Source organism: Rosa chinensis, chromosome 1, assembly GCF_002994745.2.
Source record: "Rosa chinensis cultivar Old Blush chromosome 1, RchiOBHm-V2, whole genome shotgun sequence".
NCBI classification, from domain to species: Eukaryota; Viridiplantae; Streptophyta; class Magnoliopsida; order Rosales; family Rosaceae; genus Rosa; species Rosa chinensis.
The window spans coordinates 42,076,230-42,096,440 of NC_037088.1; the positions used below are offsets into that span (position 1 = coordinate 42,076,230).

At 39.0% G+C, this 20,211-nt stretch overlaps 3 protein-coding genes across 5 annotated transcripts; all 3 read left to right on the plus strand.

The window, feature by feature from the left end:
• The first annotated feature begins 1,038 nt into the window (after window positions 1-1,038).
• Window positions 1,039-9,695, plus strand: LOC112176213 (protein transport protein SEC16B homolog). The gene is made up of 14 exons (XM_024314036.2): window positions 1,039-1,180; window positions 1,354-3,853; window positions 3,986-4,306; window positions 4,886-5,002; window positions 5,105-5,227; window positions 5,362-5,529; window positions 5,797-5,922; window positions 6,013-6,147; window positions 6,701-6,828; window positions 6,906-7,014; window positions 7,090-7,533; window positions 8,191-8,325; window positions 8,426-8,724; window positions 8,835-9,695. The coding sequence occupies exons 2-14, from the start codon at window positions 1,478-1,480 to the stop codon at window positions 9,352-9,354; spliced, it is 5,001 nt and encodes a 1,666-aa protein (XP_024169804.1). The 5' UTR covers window positions 1,039-1,180; window positions 1,354-1,477; the 3' UTR covers window positions 9,355-9,695.
• A 1,623-nt stretch (window positions 9,696-11,318) lies between these two features.
• LOC112176248 lies at window positions 11,319-16,747 on the plus strand. 2 transcript variants are annotated; one of them, XM_040514163.1, is made up of 2 exons: window positions 11,319-11,906; window positions 15,067-16,747. In XM_040514163.1, exons 1-2 carry the CDS (start codon window positions 11,481-11,483, stop codon window positions 16,597-16,599), a joined length of 1,959 nt encoding a protein of 652 aa, XP_040370097.1. In that variant the 5' UTR covers window positions 11,319-11,480; the 3' UTR covers window positions 16,600-16,747. The 2 variants fall into 2 exon arrangements, with proteins under 2 accessions (XP_040370097.1, XP_024169855.1); XM_024314087.2 differs by having other exon boundaries at window positions 11,320-11,924.
• Window positions 16,683-19,848, plus strand: LOC112176257. Of its 2 annotated transcripts, none has more exons than XM_024314097.2 (7): window positions 16,683-16,821; window positions 17,403-17,794; window positions 17,879-17,938; window positions 18,033-18,145; window positions 18,477-18,545; window positions 19,151-19,202; window positions 19,348-19,848. In XM_024314097.2, the coding sequence occupies exons 1-7, from the start codon at window positions 16,722-16,724 to the stop codon at window positions 19,483-19,485; spliced, it is 924 nt and encodes a 307-aa protein (XP_024169865.1). In that variant the 5' UTR covers window positions 16,683-16,721; the 3' UTR covers window positions 19,486-19,848. The 2 variants fall into 2 exon arrangements, with proteins under 2 accessions (XP_024169865.1, XP_040370099.1); XM_040514165.1 differs by having other exon boundaries at window positions 19,140-19,202; window positions 19,348-19,489.
• Window positions 19,849-20,211: the final 363 nt, after the last annotated feature.

The window sequence follows — 20,211 nt, forward strand, 5'->3', positions numbered from 1 at the left end:
CGAAATTAATTTTCCTTTCAAAAATAGACGACCACTTTTCCGAAATCTCACATGATGCAACCTTATCTTGAGTAGATGAAGAAGATAAATAGTTTGTAAATACATTTAAACTAGTTAATCTTCATTTACAAAATAATATAAATTCAAAACTAGCTAAAATAGAGAGCACTGACGCACACATATTTCTAAAGTATAGCCAAAATGACTTTTCAGTTAGTTTGTCTAAAGATGCTCTTAGTTACTATCCATATGGTGAAGCAATAAATTTGATAAAATAAGATTTTTCGTGGACTTTTTTGAACAAAATTTATGAGGATGTGTTAACTACGATTTCTGTAAGAAAGAATTTTGGAAGTAAAGTTAAACAAAGTAAATTTGAATGACTGAGCAAAGTAAAGTTACGGCAATTGAGCACGACTGAGTATATACTAACCACTTGAGCAGGATTATTAACACAAAATATCAAATGTTGGTGGATGTTGAAATCAATGCGGTATTTCTAATGTCCCAAAGACCGCGATAAATGAATCATTTATTGTGTCTATTTCATACGATTACAATATGCATCCATCAATATTTGTATCCATCTTTTTCAATCAAACTAGAATTCACATTGATCACAAGTAAAAAATTATAAAAGTAAGATAAAAAAAAGTAACTTTATTGAAAGAAAACTAGATTGAAAAAAGTCCATCCATCAATTTAAAGAGTCAAACTTGTAATTACTCTATAATCAACAATATTTCCCTATAACTTTTATCGCTTCATCTCACTAAAATCCGCATCTCCATACCATTTAAATTTTAAACCCATGATTTCACTGAAAAAAAGGAATCACACCCTTTAATGAAAAATACCTAAAGAAGGCAGTCAACCAAAAGGAGTCCAAAATATTTTCCCAATCCAAATCAGATTCAGCCTCTCCACCGACCACAGCGGTGCCCTGTCCTCACTAGACCAGTAGCAGTAGCATTCCCCATCCGTCACGTGCCCTTATAACACTCTCGTCACGTGCGCCTGGAACTCGATAAGTTTACATGCAAACTTTCGCGGGTGGGTGATGACGCGGTGCTCCAAGGTTTATATGTACTCTCTGCTGTAAAAAAAGATCCAAGCTTTCTCTCCATCTCTGATTCTCTCTCTCTCTCTCTCTCTCTCTCAAATTACTAGGGTTTAACAGGTACGTAGTCTTCTTATTTTTTCTTGTTATTAATTTTGTTAATCCGTTTAGTGGTTTTGCAAATTCAACGATTTAAGAGAAAAAAAAGTCAATGTAAGATTTTGAAGATCTCGCTGACCAGGTAAAGTTCTAGTCTTTCTGATTTGGGTTTGTTCTGTGTGTTGTGAATTTAGGTTTTGGATTGTTGAATGGTAGTGGTTGTTGGAATTTCGATTGTTTGAGTGTTTGTGGGGAGTAACTGAAATTTTGGGGTGGGAATCGAATTGGGGATTGGGGGTTGATTTTGGAGGGTGTTAGATGGCCAGTTCTGCGTTTGAGTTGGAGGATCAGACGGATGAGGATTTCTTTGACAAATTGATCGATGATGATGACATTGATTTTTCTGGGTATGCTAATAGTTCTGTAGGAAAAGCTGAGCTTGATGTGGTTAAAGATATTTCGAAATTGAGTGTTTCGGATGTAGGTACCGGTGGGAGAACTAGTTCTCAGGTTAATGGTGAGTTGGGTCAGAAAGGCGGGGTTGTGTTGGAGCCGTCGGATCTGCAGAAGGAGTCTTTGACTGGTGGAGAGAGTGAGTCTAGTGCATTGGTGGCCAAAGGGGAGGAAGGTGTGGTGGATGATACAGTGAGTTCGAGTGTTGTATCAGTTGATGGTGGATTGGGTCGCGGGGATGGGGTTAATGGTCAATTGGGGCACGGCGATGGGGTTGTGTTAGCTTCGTTGGATCGACACCAGGATCCTATGGTCAGTGAAGCGAGCAAGTCATCAGTACCGGAAAATAGAGATGAGGCAGTGGAGGATAAAGCTAGTAATGAGGGTGGTGAATTGGAGGGTAAAGGGGAGGACAGTCCTGTAGATAATACAGTCAGAAAGAGTGCGGTGTCAGAGGGAACAGGTGTTAAAGTAGTTCAATGGAGTTCGTTTAACTCAGATCCTTCTGGTGGTAGTGGATTTGGGTCATACTCAGATTTTTTTAGTGAAGTTGGAGGTAACTCAGAAGACCCATTTGCGAATTTGGGTAACACAGACCAATCTGGGGTCAAATCTATTGTGTCTAATGGTGTTCTGGAAAGCTCAGTTTCTGCTTTCGGTAATTCTAGCTATGTGCAACATCAAGAAGACCCATTTGCAAATTTGGGTAATACAGTCCAATTTGGGGCCGAATCCGTTGTGACTAATGGTGTTCTGGAAAATGCTGTTTCTGGTTTTGATACTTTTAGCTATGGGCAGCAACAAGAAGACCCATTTGCAGATTTGGGTAATGCAGACCAATTTGGGGCCAAATCTGCTGTGAGTAATGTTGTTCTGGAAAACTCGGGTTCTGGTTTGGGTGCTTCTATCTATGGGAAGCATCAAGAAGATCCATTTGCGAATTTGGGTAATACAGACCAGTCTGGGGCTGAATCTAATATGAGTAATGGTATTTTGGAGAACTCAGTTTCTGGTTTGGGTACTTCTAGCTATGGGCAGCATCAAGAAGGTCAATTCTATGGGGCTCCTGAAAATCAAAACTTAGACGGGCAACAATTAAATAGTAATCAGAATTGGGAAAATCTTTATCCCGGATGGAGGTACGATCCAAATACTGAGCAGTGGTATCCGTTGGAGGGTTATGATGTGAATTCAAACACAAATGCAGAGGTGAACAATAATGCAAATGCTCAGGAGAGTTTTAATGTAAATTCTCAGTCTGCAGATACTGAAGTTTTTTCAGCCCAGAAAGCAGATGCTCCTTATCTGCAGCAAGCAGTGCAGGCTGTTTCTCAAAGCGTTGTTGAGGCATCTGAAACTAGCACAGTTTCTAACTGGAACCAACATTCTTATGGGAATACAGAATACCCTGCACACATGGTTTTTGATCCCCAGTACCCCGGTTGGTACTATGACACAAATATCCAAGAATGGAGGCAGTTGGAACCTTCTGTAGCTACAATCTACCATGATCAGCAAAATACGAGTACATGGCATGCTGAGAATGTTGCCAAGAGTGAAACTATTGGTTTTACTGAGAATCAGGAATGGAGACAGTTGCAGCCTTTCACTCCATCTTTTGATCAGTCAACAACAAGTATGGTTCATAATCAGCAATATAACAATACAAATGTTGACAACCATGGATCACAGAGTCCAATCATTCAACAAAGTGTTTTAAACTGGGATGGATCTATGACCGCCTATGATCAGCAAAATACGAGTTTGTGGCATGCTCAGAAAGTTGCCAAGAGTGATACTGTTGGTTTTACTGAGAAACAGGCATACATGGACCGGCAATTTTCAACTGAGCATGCATTTAATTCTGTGAATCAACAAACAGGGTTCAATCCTTCGGGATCAATTGCTCTTCATCAAGACCCAAGTCAGGGCAATGATATTAGTAGTGCGACTGATGGCTTTGAAAGGTTTAATTATGCTAACTTTTCTCAGCCTCAGGATCAAGCCAAGGAGCCAAACCAAGCGATGCATTTCTCACCTGCTAACTTTGGTAGTCAGAAGCCAGTACAATTTTTCCAGCAGCCACTCCAGACTGGAACTCAGTTTTCACACGACGCCAGAGAGGGGAGGTCATCTGCTGGACGACCTGCACATGCTCTGGTTACTTTTGGATTTGGTGGGAAACTTATACTAATGAAAAATAATAGTTCTTTTCATGCAAACCAGACATATGGAAGCCAGGTAAAGCCTTTTACTTTCTGGTTTTAATTTCATGAGATGCAATACCTACTGCATGCGCAAATACTCATGTTTGTGATTTTGGCATAATACTGTAATATCCTTAATTCTCTTTTTTCTCTTTTTAATGTGAAGGGCTCTGTAGAAGGTGTCATTAATGTTCTCAATCTGATGGATGTTGTCACGGAGAAAAGTGACGCTGCAAACTTTGGAACTGATGGTTGTGATTATTTCAGCGCCTTGTGCCAGCAATCTTTTCCTGGACCTTTAGTTGGTGGGAATGTCGGAAATAAGGAATTAAACAAATGGATTGATGACAAAATTGCAAATTGTGAAACTTCTCACTTGGATTTCAAGAAAGGGGACCATTTGAGATTGCTTTTCTCTTTACTAAAAATATCTTGGCAATTTTATGGAAAACTTCGATCTCCCTTTGGTACCGATCAAAGATTGAAGGTAATTCCATGTTTGGTTTGTAAATGACTTTTTCGTTTATATCTGTTTGGATGTGTAAAATTTTACTGGGTTTCTAATTTAAGTCCTAAAGATCTAAACTGCATTTCATGAATTCTAAGCACTTATTCTATTAGTTGTGCTAAGCTTCTATCTTTCTGGATGGGCATGCTCAGTAGATGGATTTTGATTTGATATCTTTGCATGGCAAGTACAAGCCTACAACCACATAGATTTAAAGTTTTCAATCTTAGCTAGTGTTATCTTAATCAGGTATTCTACTGCGACCTGTTTCATTGATGGCCTGTGTGTATAGCCTGTTATTAAGTCTTTAGTCTTTCTGCATGACTGTGTTGTTCCTAATACTTATGCATTTGGTGATATTCTGTGAACTGGAAGTTCATTTTCTTTTTTGTTGTCATTTGTCTTTAGAACAAAATATATCTTGTTCATGGTTAAACCCTATATTCTTAGCGATTTTTCAAGATTGAAATTGCAGAGCTCTTTTTTTGTTTATTCAAGAGTTTCCAACAGTTTTCCTTTTGAAATGATTACTAACTTCTTGTGTTTTCATATAATTAGGACATTGATAATCCAGAATCAGCTCTTGCTAAACTTTTTGCATCTGCTAAAAGAAGTAACGAGTATGGTGCTCTTACGCGGTGCATGCATAACTTGCCTTCTGAAGCACAAATTCAGGTCTGCCATGCTCTCTCTCTCTTTCTCTGTGTATGTGTGTGTGTGTGTGTGGCCATAGAACCTCATAAGTACCATCATAACAAATCTATTTTGTTGCTTTAGGCTACTGCTCTTGAGGTACAAAAGCTTCTTGTCTCTGGTAGGAAGGATGAGGCTTTACAATGCGCACAAGAAGGTCAATTGTGGGGACCAGCACTTGTTATTGCATCGCAACTTGGTGATCAGGTTCTTGCAATCATATCATCCACAATAAATTGTTCACTAATTGGGTTGATTCTTTTTTTTATTAAAACCACACCATGCCAGATCTAATTTATATATGATGCTGACGCTTTGTTTTGTTTCAATGTTGCTGGCAGTTTTATTGTGATACTGTGAAGCATATGGCTGTAAACCAGTTAATAGCAGGATCACCATTGCGGACGTTGTGCTTGTTAATCGCCAGGCAGCCAGCAGATGTGTTTTCCGATGCTACTACAAATAGCAGTTTTCCTAGTTTCACAAATTTATCACAACGGCACGAACAGGTGATTTATAAATTTGGTAAATTGTGCAAACAAAAGAAAAACAAGATGATCCTAGTTAATTGGAATTTGATGTGTGGGGGTTGGTTGGTTGTCCAACTACTGTTTTAGTACTTAAATCTGTTTCTTTGGTCATCTTTTACTTTCTAAGTAAACAGTACTACACTTAAATAGAAACCTTGCATATGTGTATACTAAGTTATGATCCTCTGTTATTATAGTTCCTTATGTGTCTTTTTGTAAATTAATTTGATTATTTCCTCGCTACAGGTTGGAGCTAATTACATGTTAGATGACTGGGAAGAGAATCTAGCCATCTTAACTGCAAATAGAACAAAAGATGATGAGCTTGTTATCATCCATCTTGGAGATTCCTTATGGAAGGATAGGGGACAGGTATGCTATGTGTTTTGTCTTTATGTTTTTATGCCTCCAAAATATGTTTGTCTTCTACGGTTTTATTCTGACTAGAAAGCATTTGTGCAGATAACTGCTGCACACATATGTTATTTAGTTGCAGAAGCCAACCTTGAGCAATATTCGAACAGTTCAAGACTGTGTCTTATCGGTGCTGATCATTGGAAGTTTCCACGAACATACGCCAGTCCAGAGGCTATTCAGGTGCTCTAAATTGCATTTTGATAATCTTCTTCCCATGTTTTTGACACACTTCTTAAAGTTTAAATGCAATATAAAGCATTCTGCTTGTAGCTTTATATTGCTAGTGCTTTTAAAGCACCGGAAATGATACACTTCTTAAGTCAGTGCACCAGAGGCTATCATAAACACTGGGAATGAGGCCTAGAATAAAAGTTTTAGTACATCTGCGTGAAATAAAACTTCTAGCTTTAGGCCTCATTTCCAGTGCTTCTAAAATGTCTTCTTTATAGTGCCTAGAATAAAAGTTTTAGTACATCTCAATCATAAGCCAGTGCGTGAAATAATACTTCTAGCTTTATATTGCTCTAGGCCTCATTTCCAGTGCTTCTAAAATGTCTTCTTTGTAGTTCCTTTACGTAGTCTGAAATCTAACATTTTGCTTGTAGATTCTCTTGTGCATTAGTTTATAGTCACAAAATATTTGTTTTAAACAAGAAAAAATATTACTTGGTATAATATTATTTTTGGTCTACAACTGATTGTAACTGAACAAACTTGCTGTATATGTTGACAGAGGACAGAGCTGTATGAATACTCAAAGGTTGTTGGAAATCCTCAGTTTCTTCTACTACCTTTTCAGCCATATAAGCTTATTTATGCCCACATGCTGGCTGAAGTAGGAAAACTTGCTGATTCTTTGAAGTAAGCACAACTATTGTTCATCTAGATGGGTATTTTCTGATTTTCCTTTAGCTTATGTACATGATTTGTTTGGTCAGATATTGTCAAGCAATTTTGAAGTCTTTGAAAACTGCTCGAGCACCTGAGGTGGACACATGGAGAGAGTTGGTGTCATCTCTGGAGGAGCGGATAAGAGCCCACCAGCAGGTATTTCTCCCACATTCATTTCCTTTGATTAATGTTTCTCTCTTTATTTTTTCTTACGGAGACATTATTGTACAGGGTGGTTATAGCATAAATTTGGCTCCAACCAAGTTGATGGGTAAATTGCGTACATTCATTGATAGTACTGCTCATCGTGTTGTTGGGGGGCTACCTCCACCTATACCATCAACAGCACCAGGCTTTCCTCAGCTTAATGAACATTCTCATCAACTACCTCCACCTATACCATCAACAGCACCAGGCTTCCCTCAGCTTAATGAACATGCTCATCAACTACCTCCACCTATACCATCAACAGCACCGGGCTTTGCTCAGCTTAATGAACATGCTCATCAACCAGGAAATCGAAATGTACCTAACAGTCAATCGACAATGGTTATGTCTTCATTAATGCCTTCAGCATCAATGGAGCCAATAAGTGAAAGGACTTCTGAGAGCAACCAACTGAATATGCCTAACAGAAGCATTTCAGAGCCAGACTTTGGGAAAAGCCCGAGTAAGGTAGATGTTTTTAGCCAGCAGTGTTCTTTTTTCCTTTTTTTCTTCAACTCTTTAACATCCTTTCATTAGACCTTTTAAAGTAAATAAAACTTGCAGATGGGGCCAATTTTTTTTCATTCTAACAGTACTCAACTTTTCCCCTCATTTGGTGATATTTGAACGTAGTACTCAGCCCTACTTCGCTGAAGTTTTTTATCTGGGGTAGTTGGAATGGGAAAAAAAATCTTAGTTTATTATGTCATCATGAGATGAAGTTTTTGTTTCCATCTGCAAGTTTTAATTAATTGTAGGTGTTCAACTGGGAACGCTTTTTTTTCAGTAATAACCCTTTTGTGCTGTAATATGAAGAAGATGAGGAAAAAAAAATGTGTCGCATATAATTCATGCATTAGATACATAGAATAAAGATGCATAATCGAATAAAATTAATTCTTTGAGGGTTAAGTGCGCAAGACTTCCAAGTTTTGTGTTATTGGCAGGTGCTCTTAGAAGATAGAATATTAAAAGTGAATTTAAAACGTCAATTCTATGCATTACAAGATAGAACCTTGATCCTTTGAGATTTGAGACAAAACCTGGATTTCAAAAGTTCACCTCAGTTGCACTGACAGAGAGGTGTGAAAGAAATTTTACAGCAGTCATTTTGTGTTCAATTAGGTCGATTCATCCAAGAAAGTGAACTCTAAAACGCAACAAAAGCCATCAGCATCTAGTGGGTCACGTTTCAGTTTTGGGTCACAGATATTTCAAAAGACTCTAGGACTGGTCATAAAATCCCGGCCAGATAAGCAGGTATGTAACTTTGTTATATTTTTTAATAATTTGAATGAGAGTATTTCCTCCTTTTCTTACTTTAGCGTCACAAGCTTTTCTGTTTTATGTTCTTCTGAAGGCTAAATTGGGTGAAGCAAATAAATTCTACTATGATGAGAAACTCAAGCGATGGGTCGAAGAAGGTGCTGAACCTCCAGCCGAGGAAGCAGCCTTACCACCACCTCCGCCAACAACTGCAGCTATCCAAAATAGAATGCAAGATTACAACATGAATGATGCACTGAAAACTACTAGCTTTCATGCAGTTGGTGGGCCAGAAATCAAAAGCCCAGCATCTTCCGAGAGTTCAGGGGCACCACCCGTTCCACCCAGTTCAAACCAGTTCTCTGCACGTGGGCGTATGGGTGTTCGCTCAAGGTAGTCTCCTGGATTCTCTATTCCCCTCTCTCCTCATTGCTCTGCTTTATATCTGTTGCTACGAAGTGCAATCCCAGTCTTGTAATGTACGATGTATTCAAATTTCTTAGGTATGTTGATACATTCAACAAAGGCGGTGCGACCCCAGGAAACTTATTTCAGCCACCATCTCTTCCAGCTGCTAAACCAGGGGGTGGTTCCAATCCCAAGTTTTTCATCCCCTCTCCAGTAACTTCCTATCAGGAAACAGTTCAAACAACTGAAGGAAGCACACAAGAATCTTTTGTGACCAGTAACAATCCTCCAAAATCAGTAGACACATTCTCTGCTCCGCCAACCTCAACACCATCGTCAATGACCATGCAACGGTTTCCTAGCATGGATAACATTGTACAAAAGAGAGCAGGAGAATTGACAAATGGCAGTAGCTTTGTTCCACCTGAATCTCGTCGTGTGGCATCATGGAGTGGAAGCCTTAGTGAAGCAAGCAATCCTTCTGTAAGGAGTGAAATAAAACCAACAGCACTTGGTATGTCCCCATTGTCATATATGCCTAGTTTTTCTCCATCAATGCAGTCTGAAAGAAGCAGTGGTAGTTTGGGTGATGACCTTCATGAAGTTGAACTATAAGGTATTAGGGACTAGTTCGTAAATCTATAGAGCGTTGCATTCGACGATGCAATGGGGGATGTCACTGATAGGATTCTGGTTTTGGTGAAGTCCCCGTAATCCCATTAGAGGAGTTTTACATGTATACGTAAAAATCAACAGTTAGTTTGAATGACCATGTTGCCGTTCATGTACAGAAGGGGCCCTGAAGGCTGTAAGCAAAGCAAGCAGCTTTTGTACCAACATCTCCAGGGAAAATTGCAAATATAAGATATACAATTTCTCCCATTTAAAGACCTCGGTTCAGAATTTTGTCACGGTGAATTATTGAAAATGAGAGTTGGAAAAATTCCTATTTAATATTCTGTCCCAGGCAAAGCCTTGGAGTGTTTGGAATGGTGGTGAATCTTTTTCTTTCCTTTCATCAACCCCGTCTTTCTTTTGGTTATAAAATGATGATCATAGGATTGTAATTGAGATGATGAAGTAAATTAAACTAGGACTCACAGTCCCTTGGGATTTCCTCCGAGTGATTGGATATATACCAAAACTCCTCCCCATTTCTGCAAAGTGTAATTTTGTTTTCTTCCAAACTGTTGAGATTGCATCAATGTATGGAATCAACCTCTAGCAACCCTATTTAAAGTTTTGATATCTGACCTTTTTAAAAACGGAAACAATGACTGGGGACGAAGTGATGTCCGCCTACTTCACAACCTAGTCAATGTCATGTTTACTATCCACATGCCTTCGTATGGGATACAAGTCTCGAAATTCTAACCTCATTTTGGATGTTACGTTTATAACTTATATATCTCGTTTACTCATTCATATATGTAAATTAGAAAACATAAAATGAAGGAATAAACATTGCCCTCTTTCAGCTTTGCAGCCTCTACACACGGGCATGCACATATGCACAATGTCTCTCTCCGTCTCTACCCCTTCCCTATGCATTAGGTAGACAAACGGTGGTGCAATTAATCTCTGGATCTAATATTGGTATAATACCCTAAAGCCAGATCGGGGAGAGACGGTGTGTACATGTGCACATGTGAGGCTGGGATCTCATGGAGGTGGCTGTAGTACGTGTGGTTGTATTGATGAGGACTTGAGGTAGGGCAAACTTGTTTCCAGAATTTAGGTGTTTTGGTCAAAACTGAGAGCGACACTGTCAGTTTTCACGATTTCTGGTACGCCATGCCATTGACATCAGGGGTATAGGTTAATGACTGATACTCATCCATGTTGCCTCAACCACTCCAATCAATGCTTTTATTAAATTTGGAGAACATATACGAAGCTAAAATATATCACCATTCCACAAGAATTTAGTATGTGAGGTGACCTTGATAGAAAATGTGGAAATTATTCTATAAAAGATTGGACTAATATAAAATAGAGTCAATCAACAAAATATAAAAGATTAAGTTCTAATTTATCAAAATAAATAAAAAATTCAAAGATAAAGCCGAACAATCTAAGATGAGAAAATATTATGGGGTGATTTTTTTTATTTTTATATAGGAAGCGAGGTAGCAAGCCATCAGTTACGGTAGCGAGTTAGTAACACACACACTCAATCAGTATCTGGACCTAGGTCCACGAGGGTATCCCAACAAAACCATACTAATATTTTGTCGTAGGCACACGAAACCAAATGCCCCTTAATATTTGGACTAAGGTCCATCAGGATATCTCAGCAAAGTCAGACTAATTCTCTTCTACAGGCACACAAATCCTAAAACCCTTCAAATCTACTGACCACAAACTGGTGGGAGTTGAAACTTGAACTCTAAACATAGAAAGTCCATGCTAAGTCTTTCGACTAACTTTAGTACACCATGTGGTTTTACAGTGTGCTTTTGATATTTTAATTTTAAAATTGGTAACACAATGTTTCTCTTAAATTTTAAATTTGGCAATAAATAAATAAGTAATCATGACATTGGGTCAGAAATTGAGAAATTCTAGGGCTCAGTAACCTCCCTTAAACTCAACAAGTGTGCCCATTACATATGTCCCAAACTAACAAAAGATTGATCCAAAGTCCAAACCATTGACCGCCCTAAAAGATGAAGACCTTCAAAACTTCCATTCTCCAGGAGAAAAAGTAACACGCAAACCCACATCAAGTTTGTATAACCATGGATTACTCCTACACACAAACCCCTCAACCTGACCCTAACCAATACCAGCACCCATACCAATCTCAACCTCAACAACCACCACCACCATATGACCCTTCAACAATTCAACCCTATGATCCTCACTCATACTATTATTCCTATGATCCAAACCACCACTACCAATATTTCAATCCCACATCCCAAGATTACACCACTAACCCCCAATTGTACCAAGAACCCACTTCGATTCATCCTCCCGGCGTCCCGATTCCGGCGCCTCCGCCGCAGCCGGCGGATTCCGACGCCGCCCAGTTGCAGAATGCGTATTATGGACATGGGGTTGTGGAGAATCAGCACCAGCAGCCAATCAATTCGGGTTCGGCTTCGGGTCAGGCAGCGGTTTCGGAGATAACCCAGATTCCGGGGAAGGTGGAGGTGGCGCAGGTAGCCTCGCAACCACCGGTAAGTGCTTGCATTTATTGGTTTTGGTTGAAATTAAAGTTCTTTCCTTCTTTTTTTTTTTGGTAATATTATGAAATTGTATTCATTGTTGTTAAAGATGTGAAATTTGCAATCTTGGATTTTGCATATAGTTTTAAAGATGCTATCTTTGATGTTGATTCCATATCCAGAGCTTCATTATAGATTTTATGTCAGCTGTTGAAAATTGTGGTATAGAACAAATCTTTTAACAAGAACATTCTAGTCACGAAAGCGAGGTTGTATGCAAGTTCTCAAAAACCCGAATTAGGCAGATGTAGAGAACCTAGGGCCGAATAAAAATGTTACAAGGGTGTGTGGAATTCTCAGAAGCATGAAGTACATGTTGAGATACTAATGATTTTTTGTTTTTTTTTGATAAAAATTGGATTACACAAAGAATCAGCACTATGCCCTTAGTAGTGGCAATGTTGACAGATGAAATAATAGAGGCTGTACTGCCCTAGAAGATGGGGTTTTGACATGTAAATTTGCTACTTTGATTGCTTATTCAAAAGGATTTTGTTGAATTAGATGTGTATATGTGCTATGCTTTTGAAGAATGCTAGCATGTACTGCTGTGTGCTTAATTGTATGCTATGTTTTTCTTGCGAAGAGATTTTTTTCTTTCTTTCTGGAATAATGATATGTTTGCAATACACTTCGTGATGAATGTTTATATTGAAAATAATAATAACATGGGGTAAGGGTACAATATGTTATGTCATAGCGATTAGTGGAGCAAAATAGCAGAGTGTCCTGAGCTCAGCTCATTTCATACACAAACTTGTTTCCCAGCCTGAATAACCTAAGCATGAAATTAGATTTGTACACAAGTCATTTTGTTCCTACTTCCTACAATGACTAACCATAAATCATTGGCACTTCCATGTTCTGGTACTCTATAACCTTTAGGTAGGTGTACTGGAACTTGCAAACATTTGGTTTGGTTTGGTTTGGTTTGTATACAATCTAGTTTGCCAGCCTGAATGCTCGAAGTTTAGTTTGCAGAAAACAATTAAAGTGTATTCAATGCTACAACTAACTCTGCAAGATGGCATCCCACTCTTAAGGATATTATTAATGTAGTCTAGAACATAGAACTTTCTGCTTAACAATCAGCCTTGACTACATTATGGTGAAACACAACTAGCCCAGCTTAGTTTAGCTTCAATGAACAGCCATCTGTAAATTGACTTGAGCTCGATCTATTCTTGTAGATGGTTGTAATTCTCTATTGCAATAAGCTCAAATGGACTTGAGATGTCTGTTGTCTTTTCTTCTTTAAGAATATGTGGAGGGTGGAGATTCTACAGATTTGTAATGTGACCAATTACTCTGTTAGACATCTTGCTTTGCGCCTCAGGCAGTCAGGCTTCAATCACAATATCAAGGGACAGCAGGGCTGAGAGCCATTGAATTTCCAGATTTTTTATTTCAAAAATTCTGAAAGACAGAGTGAGTTGCATTAGGTTTGTGCCACAGTTTTTTCGCAAGGTGGGTTTTGAGTTCATGTCGCAATTTAGGCATTGCTCACTGATTTCTTTCAGAGTTCAGTATCATTCATTCTCAAATACTTTTATGTGGCCTTGTTTGGGTTTATGTCAACTCACCTCTGTACTGGTTCGGGTACCTAAACTGCCTGGCACATATTGGTGACTAACCCTAAGGTAAGCAGTTAAATTATCTTAGCGGTGCTCACGGAGTTGATTCTGTATGGAACTTCTGTTCTCAACAAGGTTTGGACTTAATTGAGGATTGAACCAGTTTTCAGGGATTGAGGTGTTACTAAAGACTGCTAGATCAACTTGTATCTTGAGGTAGCCACAGTTTTCTCATTGGAGAAACTTGGGATGGATGGGTGATGGAGGTCAGCTGGAGTGTTTGTTTATTCTTCAAAAAATATGTTGGAGCAATGGTTATTAAACCATAGATTACGATTCACACCTTGATTACATTCTTCAAATTGAATGGCGTTATCTGGGCCAAGGTCATAATCACATTTTTTTTTTCTCTTTTTGGAGACTGACACGTGCAAGTTTTCCTGCCTATGGCTCGTCCGTGCTTTCGGGATGGGGTGCATATATATTCTAGTTTTAAAGGATAAATGCATCTATTGTGTGCCTCTAGGAAGTAGATGACAACGTCGACAAGCGGTTGGTTTTGTGTGCAAGCGCGCTTGTGCTCTTCCTTATTACTCAATAAAGGAGATGCTATAACCAAAGCAATAAACAAGATTACAAGAGGATGTATCTGGCATATACAACCATCTTTCTTGAGTATGGTATTGTTATCTGTTTCGCCTGAAATTTTAGTGTAGTATATGTGATTTTGGACCGGATATATTTGGATGTCTGTAACTGGAAGAGATTTTACTGAAATAAACAAATTTTAGATTATTGCTAAAAAATAAAAATAAATGAATAAAATAAAAAAACAACAACAACAACTATTAGATTAACAGACTACTGTCCCAGCTTAGTTTGTAATTTGAGTTGGGTAACATCGACCTAATAATATTTGTGAAGTTCTGACGTTTTGTGTTGTTGGATATTTGACACCCATGTGCTAATCTAACTTATGCTCTACAGTATGTCAGCTTTTTATGTTGTGAAGGATTGTACTGTGTGCATACATAATTCTAATTTTTGGACAAGAGTTCATTGTTTTTCATTTTTTGAGAAAATCTTTAATGACATCTGACTTTTTGTGGTTGTAACGGACCCAAAGATTACTGGTCAATACCTATTTTGATTCTTTCTATATAATAGTAATTGAAAAAATCCTTCTCTTTTAATGCTTTATGACTTGAGGCATTGTTTGTAGCTTCTTGTTTTAACCCCGTTGTTGAACGGTTTACTTTTCATATGTAAATTTGCATGTTGTCTCCTCAAAGTGAATTTGAAGATTGTCAGTCTTGTTTGACTTTTGCTTTACATGTTTCCCTTCAGTCTTTAATAAACTCGTATCGTGATTTTACCTGATTTTTATCTTTTTGATTTTTTTTTTTTTTTTGTGCATCTTGTTTCAAAGTTGTCACTATTAGGTTCTTTTTTCCTCTTCTGCAACCATTAGTAATAATATCATTACATGGATTGCTTTATCCTTAAATTCTATTCTGCAGATTGGGCAAACTCCATATAGAGGTGGAGGAAGGAGGGGCAATAGGCCCTTCCGAGGGGGTGGTCGGGGCCATTTGGGTTACCATGGTCATGGACCAGATGGCTCGGCACCACCTTTGCATGGTAGGGGACGTGGCCAGGGTGGTGGTAGGCACTTTCAACTGTATGGTGCTGCATCGAGCAATCCAAATTCAGCATCTGTACCAGCTGAAGGCGCAGCTTCTTTAAAGCAGTCGCCTTCAGCATTGGTCCCTTTGCAGGCACCATTACCTGTACCAACACAAGTGTCTTCTGCTTCATTCTGGCGACTTCCTCGTATGGCTTGGTGTGAACTTTGTAGGGTTGACTGCAACACTCTTGAAACCCTTGAGCAGCATAAAAATGGAAAGCGGCATAAAAAAATTCTGCAGGTTCATGAGGAGTTGCAGAAACACAACAAAGTCAATACTGAACAGCAGAATGCACAAATGCCCAACAATGAATTAAAACCAGAAGTTGGTCAGACTGAGAAAGTTGACGGATCTGAGGAAAAGCAACCCTCAGAAGAAAAACTGACCTCAGAAGAAGTTACTGATGATAATAGAAATGAAACAGATCAAAGAGAAGCAGTGGGAAATTCTGAAGCTTCTGAAGAACCTGAGAACAAGTCCAGGGATCACTTTGCAGCTCGGGGACGTGGATTCAAGCGTAGGATGCGAGGGGGTCGAGGGGCTAAGTATATGAGGACATATGAAGGATCAAGAAGACTAGTTGAGCCTCCTAAACCCAAAGTGATTCCTTTCATATGTGAATTGTGCAATGTCAAGTGTGAGTCACAGGTGGTTTTTGATAGTCATTTGAGTGGTAAAAAGCACCTAGCAACCCTCAAGAGGTTTCAAAGCCACCGAGCTTTGTATGGAGAACAGGGACTTCAAGCACTTTACCCACCTAACTTAACTGCTGCGTCAACTTCAGTCACCCCTCATGTAGAGCAAGCCACCCCACATGTAGAGCAAGTCGCCCCTCCTCATGTACAGCAAGTTAGCCCTCCTCGTGTACAGCAAGGTGTCATTGATCCGCAGGTCTTCTTGGCGCAAGTCCAGCAAGGTGGCAATGATCCTGAGGTCCTGTTGGGCAAACTATTGATGTCTTATATGCTCTCTAAAACCCAAGCACAAGAAATAGCACCCGCTCCAGGGCCTACATCTACCGTGGCCACAGCTCCAGGAACAAATATTGCAACTCAAAATCAACTGCAGTCACATATCCAAGGATTACTAGCGATGTGTCAAAATGGGTTCCAAAATGCAGTTATGGTGGGCGCCAAAAGTCAGCCGCAATCTGGCACCTTGAATTCTGAAGCCCCAGCAGCCGGAAACAGAGACACAAACACTGGGAACGGAACTTTGCAGATTCATGCAAAGGAGGAAAGTGTTCCTAAAAATGATTCAGTTGTGGCGCCAGCAGAGAACGCAGGCCCAAGCAAGCAAGTTTCTGAAAAAGCATCACTTGAAGAATGTGAAGTTGCCTCGGCCTCCAGTTCAGCCAGAACCTGAATTCCAAATGCAAGGGCCAGAGTCCAAGAAAGAGTAGCCAACTGAATAGATCCAGTTGCATATTTTATTTTGGAGAAACCACTGGACTAGCAAGGTTCTAAGCTAGACCTTTCATTCTTTCAATGACCCCAGTAAGATGTATTCATTTAAGCCATAGTACAGTTTTATATTGGCCATTGAACTCGCATCATTCTGCAACTCTGCCCCCAAATGAAAGAAAAGGTATGCCTTTTGTTTTGGATTTCTCTTACAAATGTTTTGGATATGGATATCCGTTCAGGATTTGCTTCTCTCTCTCATATCCCGGCAAAATTAGAGCTTAAACTTCAATATCAACTAATTTAGAATAGAGGATCGAAAAAATTGGATTTCAAACTAGGCTTACTGCTTCTCTTCCATTCATGAATTTACAATCCAAACTTTGAAAATAGAGTTGTGGGAAAGCAATAACTCTAGATGGGAGTCCATCCCTTTTATTTTTTTATGGAGAGACTTTTAAGTACTAATAATTCGTTGACTACTCATTTTTATTTTTTCTTCTTAAAGAAGAATTTTGCCGACGAATATGCCGTTGTCAAGGTGTGTTCATTTTTATCACTCTAGCTAGGAGTCCATCTCTTTTACTCTATTTTTTCAAGGAGGCTTTTACTAAGAATAATTTTTTTTTTTTAGGATTGGAAATAGCTTCATTCAAATAAACTGTAATTACATCGCAATCACAGCATCCAACCAGGAATTACAACAAAGAACAAATAAACAAGGACTGGAACCATATTTTTTATGTTTTAATTTTTTATGGGCAGATTTTAACGACAAACGTTCGTCGGGTAAACACAAGGATGGGAATAAACGATTTCAAACTACAAAGCCTATCCCACCTCACTTGGGTCCTCAGAAAATGTCTCGTCACCCACTCGGAGCTGCTCTCCCGGCGCACACCGAACTCCTCATTCCGATCAAAAACGCCGCCGTTCTGAACCTCAAAACCGCCCCCACCTCTCCTCAACTCTCTCTCACCCAAACCCGTAAACCCTGCCCTGCAATAAGGGCAGTCTCCATCGATGAAATTCCCCCAAATGCCCTCCGCCGGAAGCGCGACTCCAACTGGAGAGGAGGCTTTAGCGTAGGGGTAGACTTGGGATTGTCCCGCACCGGCCTCGCCCTCAGCAAAGGCTTCTCCGTCCGTCCCCTCACCGTAATTTTCCCGCCAATTCTTAATTGCCCGTTTTCATTCTATCAGCTTTGAAATACTAAAGACTTCAACTTTTTTGAATTGCAGGTGTTGAATTTGAGAGGGCAGAAGCTTGAGGTTAAAATCCTTGAGATTGCAAAGCAAGAGGTACTGATAAGTTTTAATTTTTGAAAAGAAAAATAAATTGTTTTATTTTTGTGTATGATAGAATTGAATAATGAGAGGAGGAAAGATAGTGTAGGAGGCTGATGAGTTTATAATCGGGCTTCCGAAATCGAGTGATGGGAAAGAGACACCTCAGTCTAACAAAGTTCGTAGTGTCGCCGGCAGACTTGCTGCTACTGCTGCTGAGAGGTTTTTTTAGTACTGATATATATTGATTTGTTTATCTAGTTTGCAAATGAGAATTAGCATGAGAAAATAGATTTGAAGATTTTGATCGTGTCGGTATGAGTAGTTTCGCTTCAAAGAAGTGTCAATGGTGGTTTTTTGTTGCGTGTGATTTTTTACTTGCATTGTGGTTGTTGAATGCTTGTGTGTATGTACAATCTCTTTGGATTGCATTTGAATGGTTGAAACAAAAGTTTACTGCTATGACATTTCTTTCTCATTATTCCTTATTATAAGCACTATGACTTTTATTTCTTTTAGAAAATGGAATGTTAATCGAAGTGTTTCATTTCAGGGGTTGGAGAGTATACCTGCAAGATGAAAATGGGACATCCATCGAAGCCATGGATCGAATGATTAACATGTAATTCCTTAAACCAAACCCGCCTTTGCTGATGATTGAGTATTTCTTTGCATTGCTTGACAATGGTTCTGGATTTTCATCTTGGGTGGCTTTTCATCTAATATTTGAACCTTAAAAACGGTGTTTTGAATTTCAGTGGAAATAAAGCTAAACACCACTCTGAACTCATTAGGATATTAAAATATTGGTCATTTTCTTCGTGTAATTTGTGCGTTGACTTTGAATTAGTATGAGACTTCAACTTTAGATAAACCATTGGGTCAACCACGAAGCGTGTTGCATCAGGATCATCTACTTCACTATGCAACAATAAATGCTTCATTTAAACTGAGGAAATTGTTGGTTGGGAGTGTTGCATATACTTAATACAGATTCCATACGCTTAGTCTGTTAATCAATCTTTGCACCAAATTAGAGAACCTGTTGTCATTTCTTAAGTGGTTTCTAGTTGACATGCCATGTTATCAAAAACATGTTTGATAGAGGAAGTGCGTAAATGTTTTTATTCTATGGCATAAGATATGAATATGTGACATTAAACAAGATGCATCCAATGAAGGGTACCTCCGTATGCCTGGGTATAACTTGCTCTAGTCTCTTTCCAGGGGCCTCAGCAGGTCTGATCGTCAAAGCAAAATTGATGCCTACGCTGCCATGGTATGCAATAAAATCTATTGTCTCTGGTATACTCTTTCATCATAAGTACATTAGGCTTAAAAAACTTGCTGATCTACAGTGCACATATATGCAAGGCAGTAAATAATTGAAAGTGTATCTTGTCTTAATCCCTATCTGGTTGCAGATGGTGCTGGAGCGATATTTTTCCATGTCAGGTGAAGGAACTGAGCTTGTACTGCCCAGGAATTTGGATCTGCAAGACAGACTTCGAAGAGGTCCACCCAAAGACGTTGATTACTTCTCTGAAGACGATGAGGATTGACTATTCACTGTAACTGTAAAACGCCGAGTCTTTTTAATGTCTTTGGTGTATTCAGTCAAAAGGAGCATATACAAGAGAGAAGTGGCAATCATTTTGCAAACCAGGTTGCAAAGAGTCTTTTGTTTATTAATTGACGCTCGGTCTACCATGTGAGTTCAAAAGAAGCAATCACTTGGATGCGCCGCAGTTGCAAGAAATCAGTAGCAGTGATCAATTGAGCAGTATGCAAATAATACTCTCTTTTGGTCTGAATGATTCGTTGATTAAGCCTGAAGCTTAGCAGTATGCAAATATGGAAACCTGGTTGTAAATATTGCATTATGCATGTAGTAATTGTCTACTTGATGTTCATTTTTCTTGTCTTACTCGCTTTTTTCACCCTCGACCTTTTTATGTTTTCTTCTTTACACACCACCTTTCCCCAACACCTTAGTATGACCATAAACATTATTGCTTCTCTTGACTATAATTAGTGGCCTGCTCTATGGCAAGTAATCAGTAAATTGGATTTGAACAATTCAGCGAATTTAGATGGAGTTACTGAAAGTGAAGATATGGAAGGTATCTGGGAGAGACTGTAGGAGGGAGGATGGAGGCTTGGGATTCTACCTACGAGCTTTTAATCAGGCTATGCTTGCGAAGACGGTTTGGAGAATTTTCTGGGGAAAACATTCTTTGGTGAGTTAATTGTTGGAAGCAAGGTACTTTCCAGAAACATGTTTTCTA

Coding starts and splice junctions, on each gene's coding strand:
- LOC112176257 (XM_024314097.2), top strand. CDS start 16,722: ATGACCCCAGTAAGATGTATTCATTTAAGCCATAGTACAGTTTTATAT. Junction 17,939..18,032: donor TTGAGATTGCAAAGCAAGAG/GTACTGATAAGT, acceptor AAGATAGTGTAG/GAGGCTGATGAGTTTATAAT. Junction 18,546..19,150: donor ATGGATCGAATGATTAACAT/GTAATTCCTTAA, acceptor GTCTCTTTCCAG/GGGCCTCAGCAGGTCTGATC.
- LOC112176213 (XM_024314036.2), top strand. CDS start 1,478: ATGGCCAGTTCTGCGTTTGAGTTGGAGGATCAGACGGATGAGGATTTC. Junction 7,534..8,190: donor TTGGGAAAAGCCCGAGTAAG/GTAGATGTTTTT, acceptor GTGTTCAATTAG/GTCGATTCATCCAAGAAAGT. Junction 8,725..8,834: donor CGTATGGGTGTTCGCTCAAG/GTAGTCTCCTGG, acceptor CAAATTTCTTAG/GTATGTTGATACATTCAACA.
- LOC112176248 (XM_024314087.2), top strand. CDS start 11,481: ATGGATTACTCCTACACACAAACCCCTCAACCTGACCCTAACCAATAC. Junction 11,925..15,066: donor AGGTAGCCTCGCAACCACCG/GTAAGTGCTTGC, acceptor TCTATTCTGCAG/ATTGGGCAAACTCCATATAG.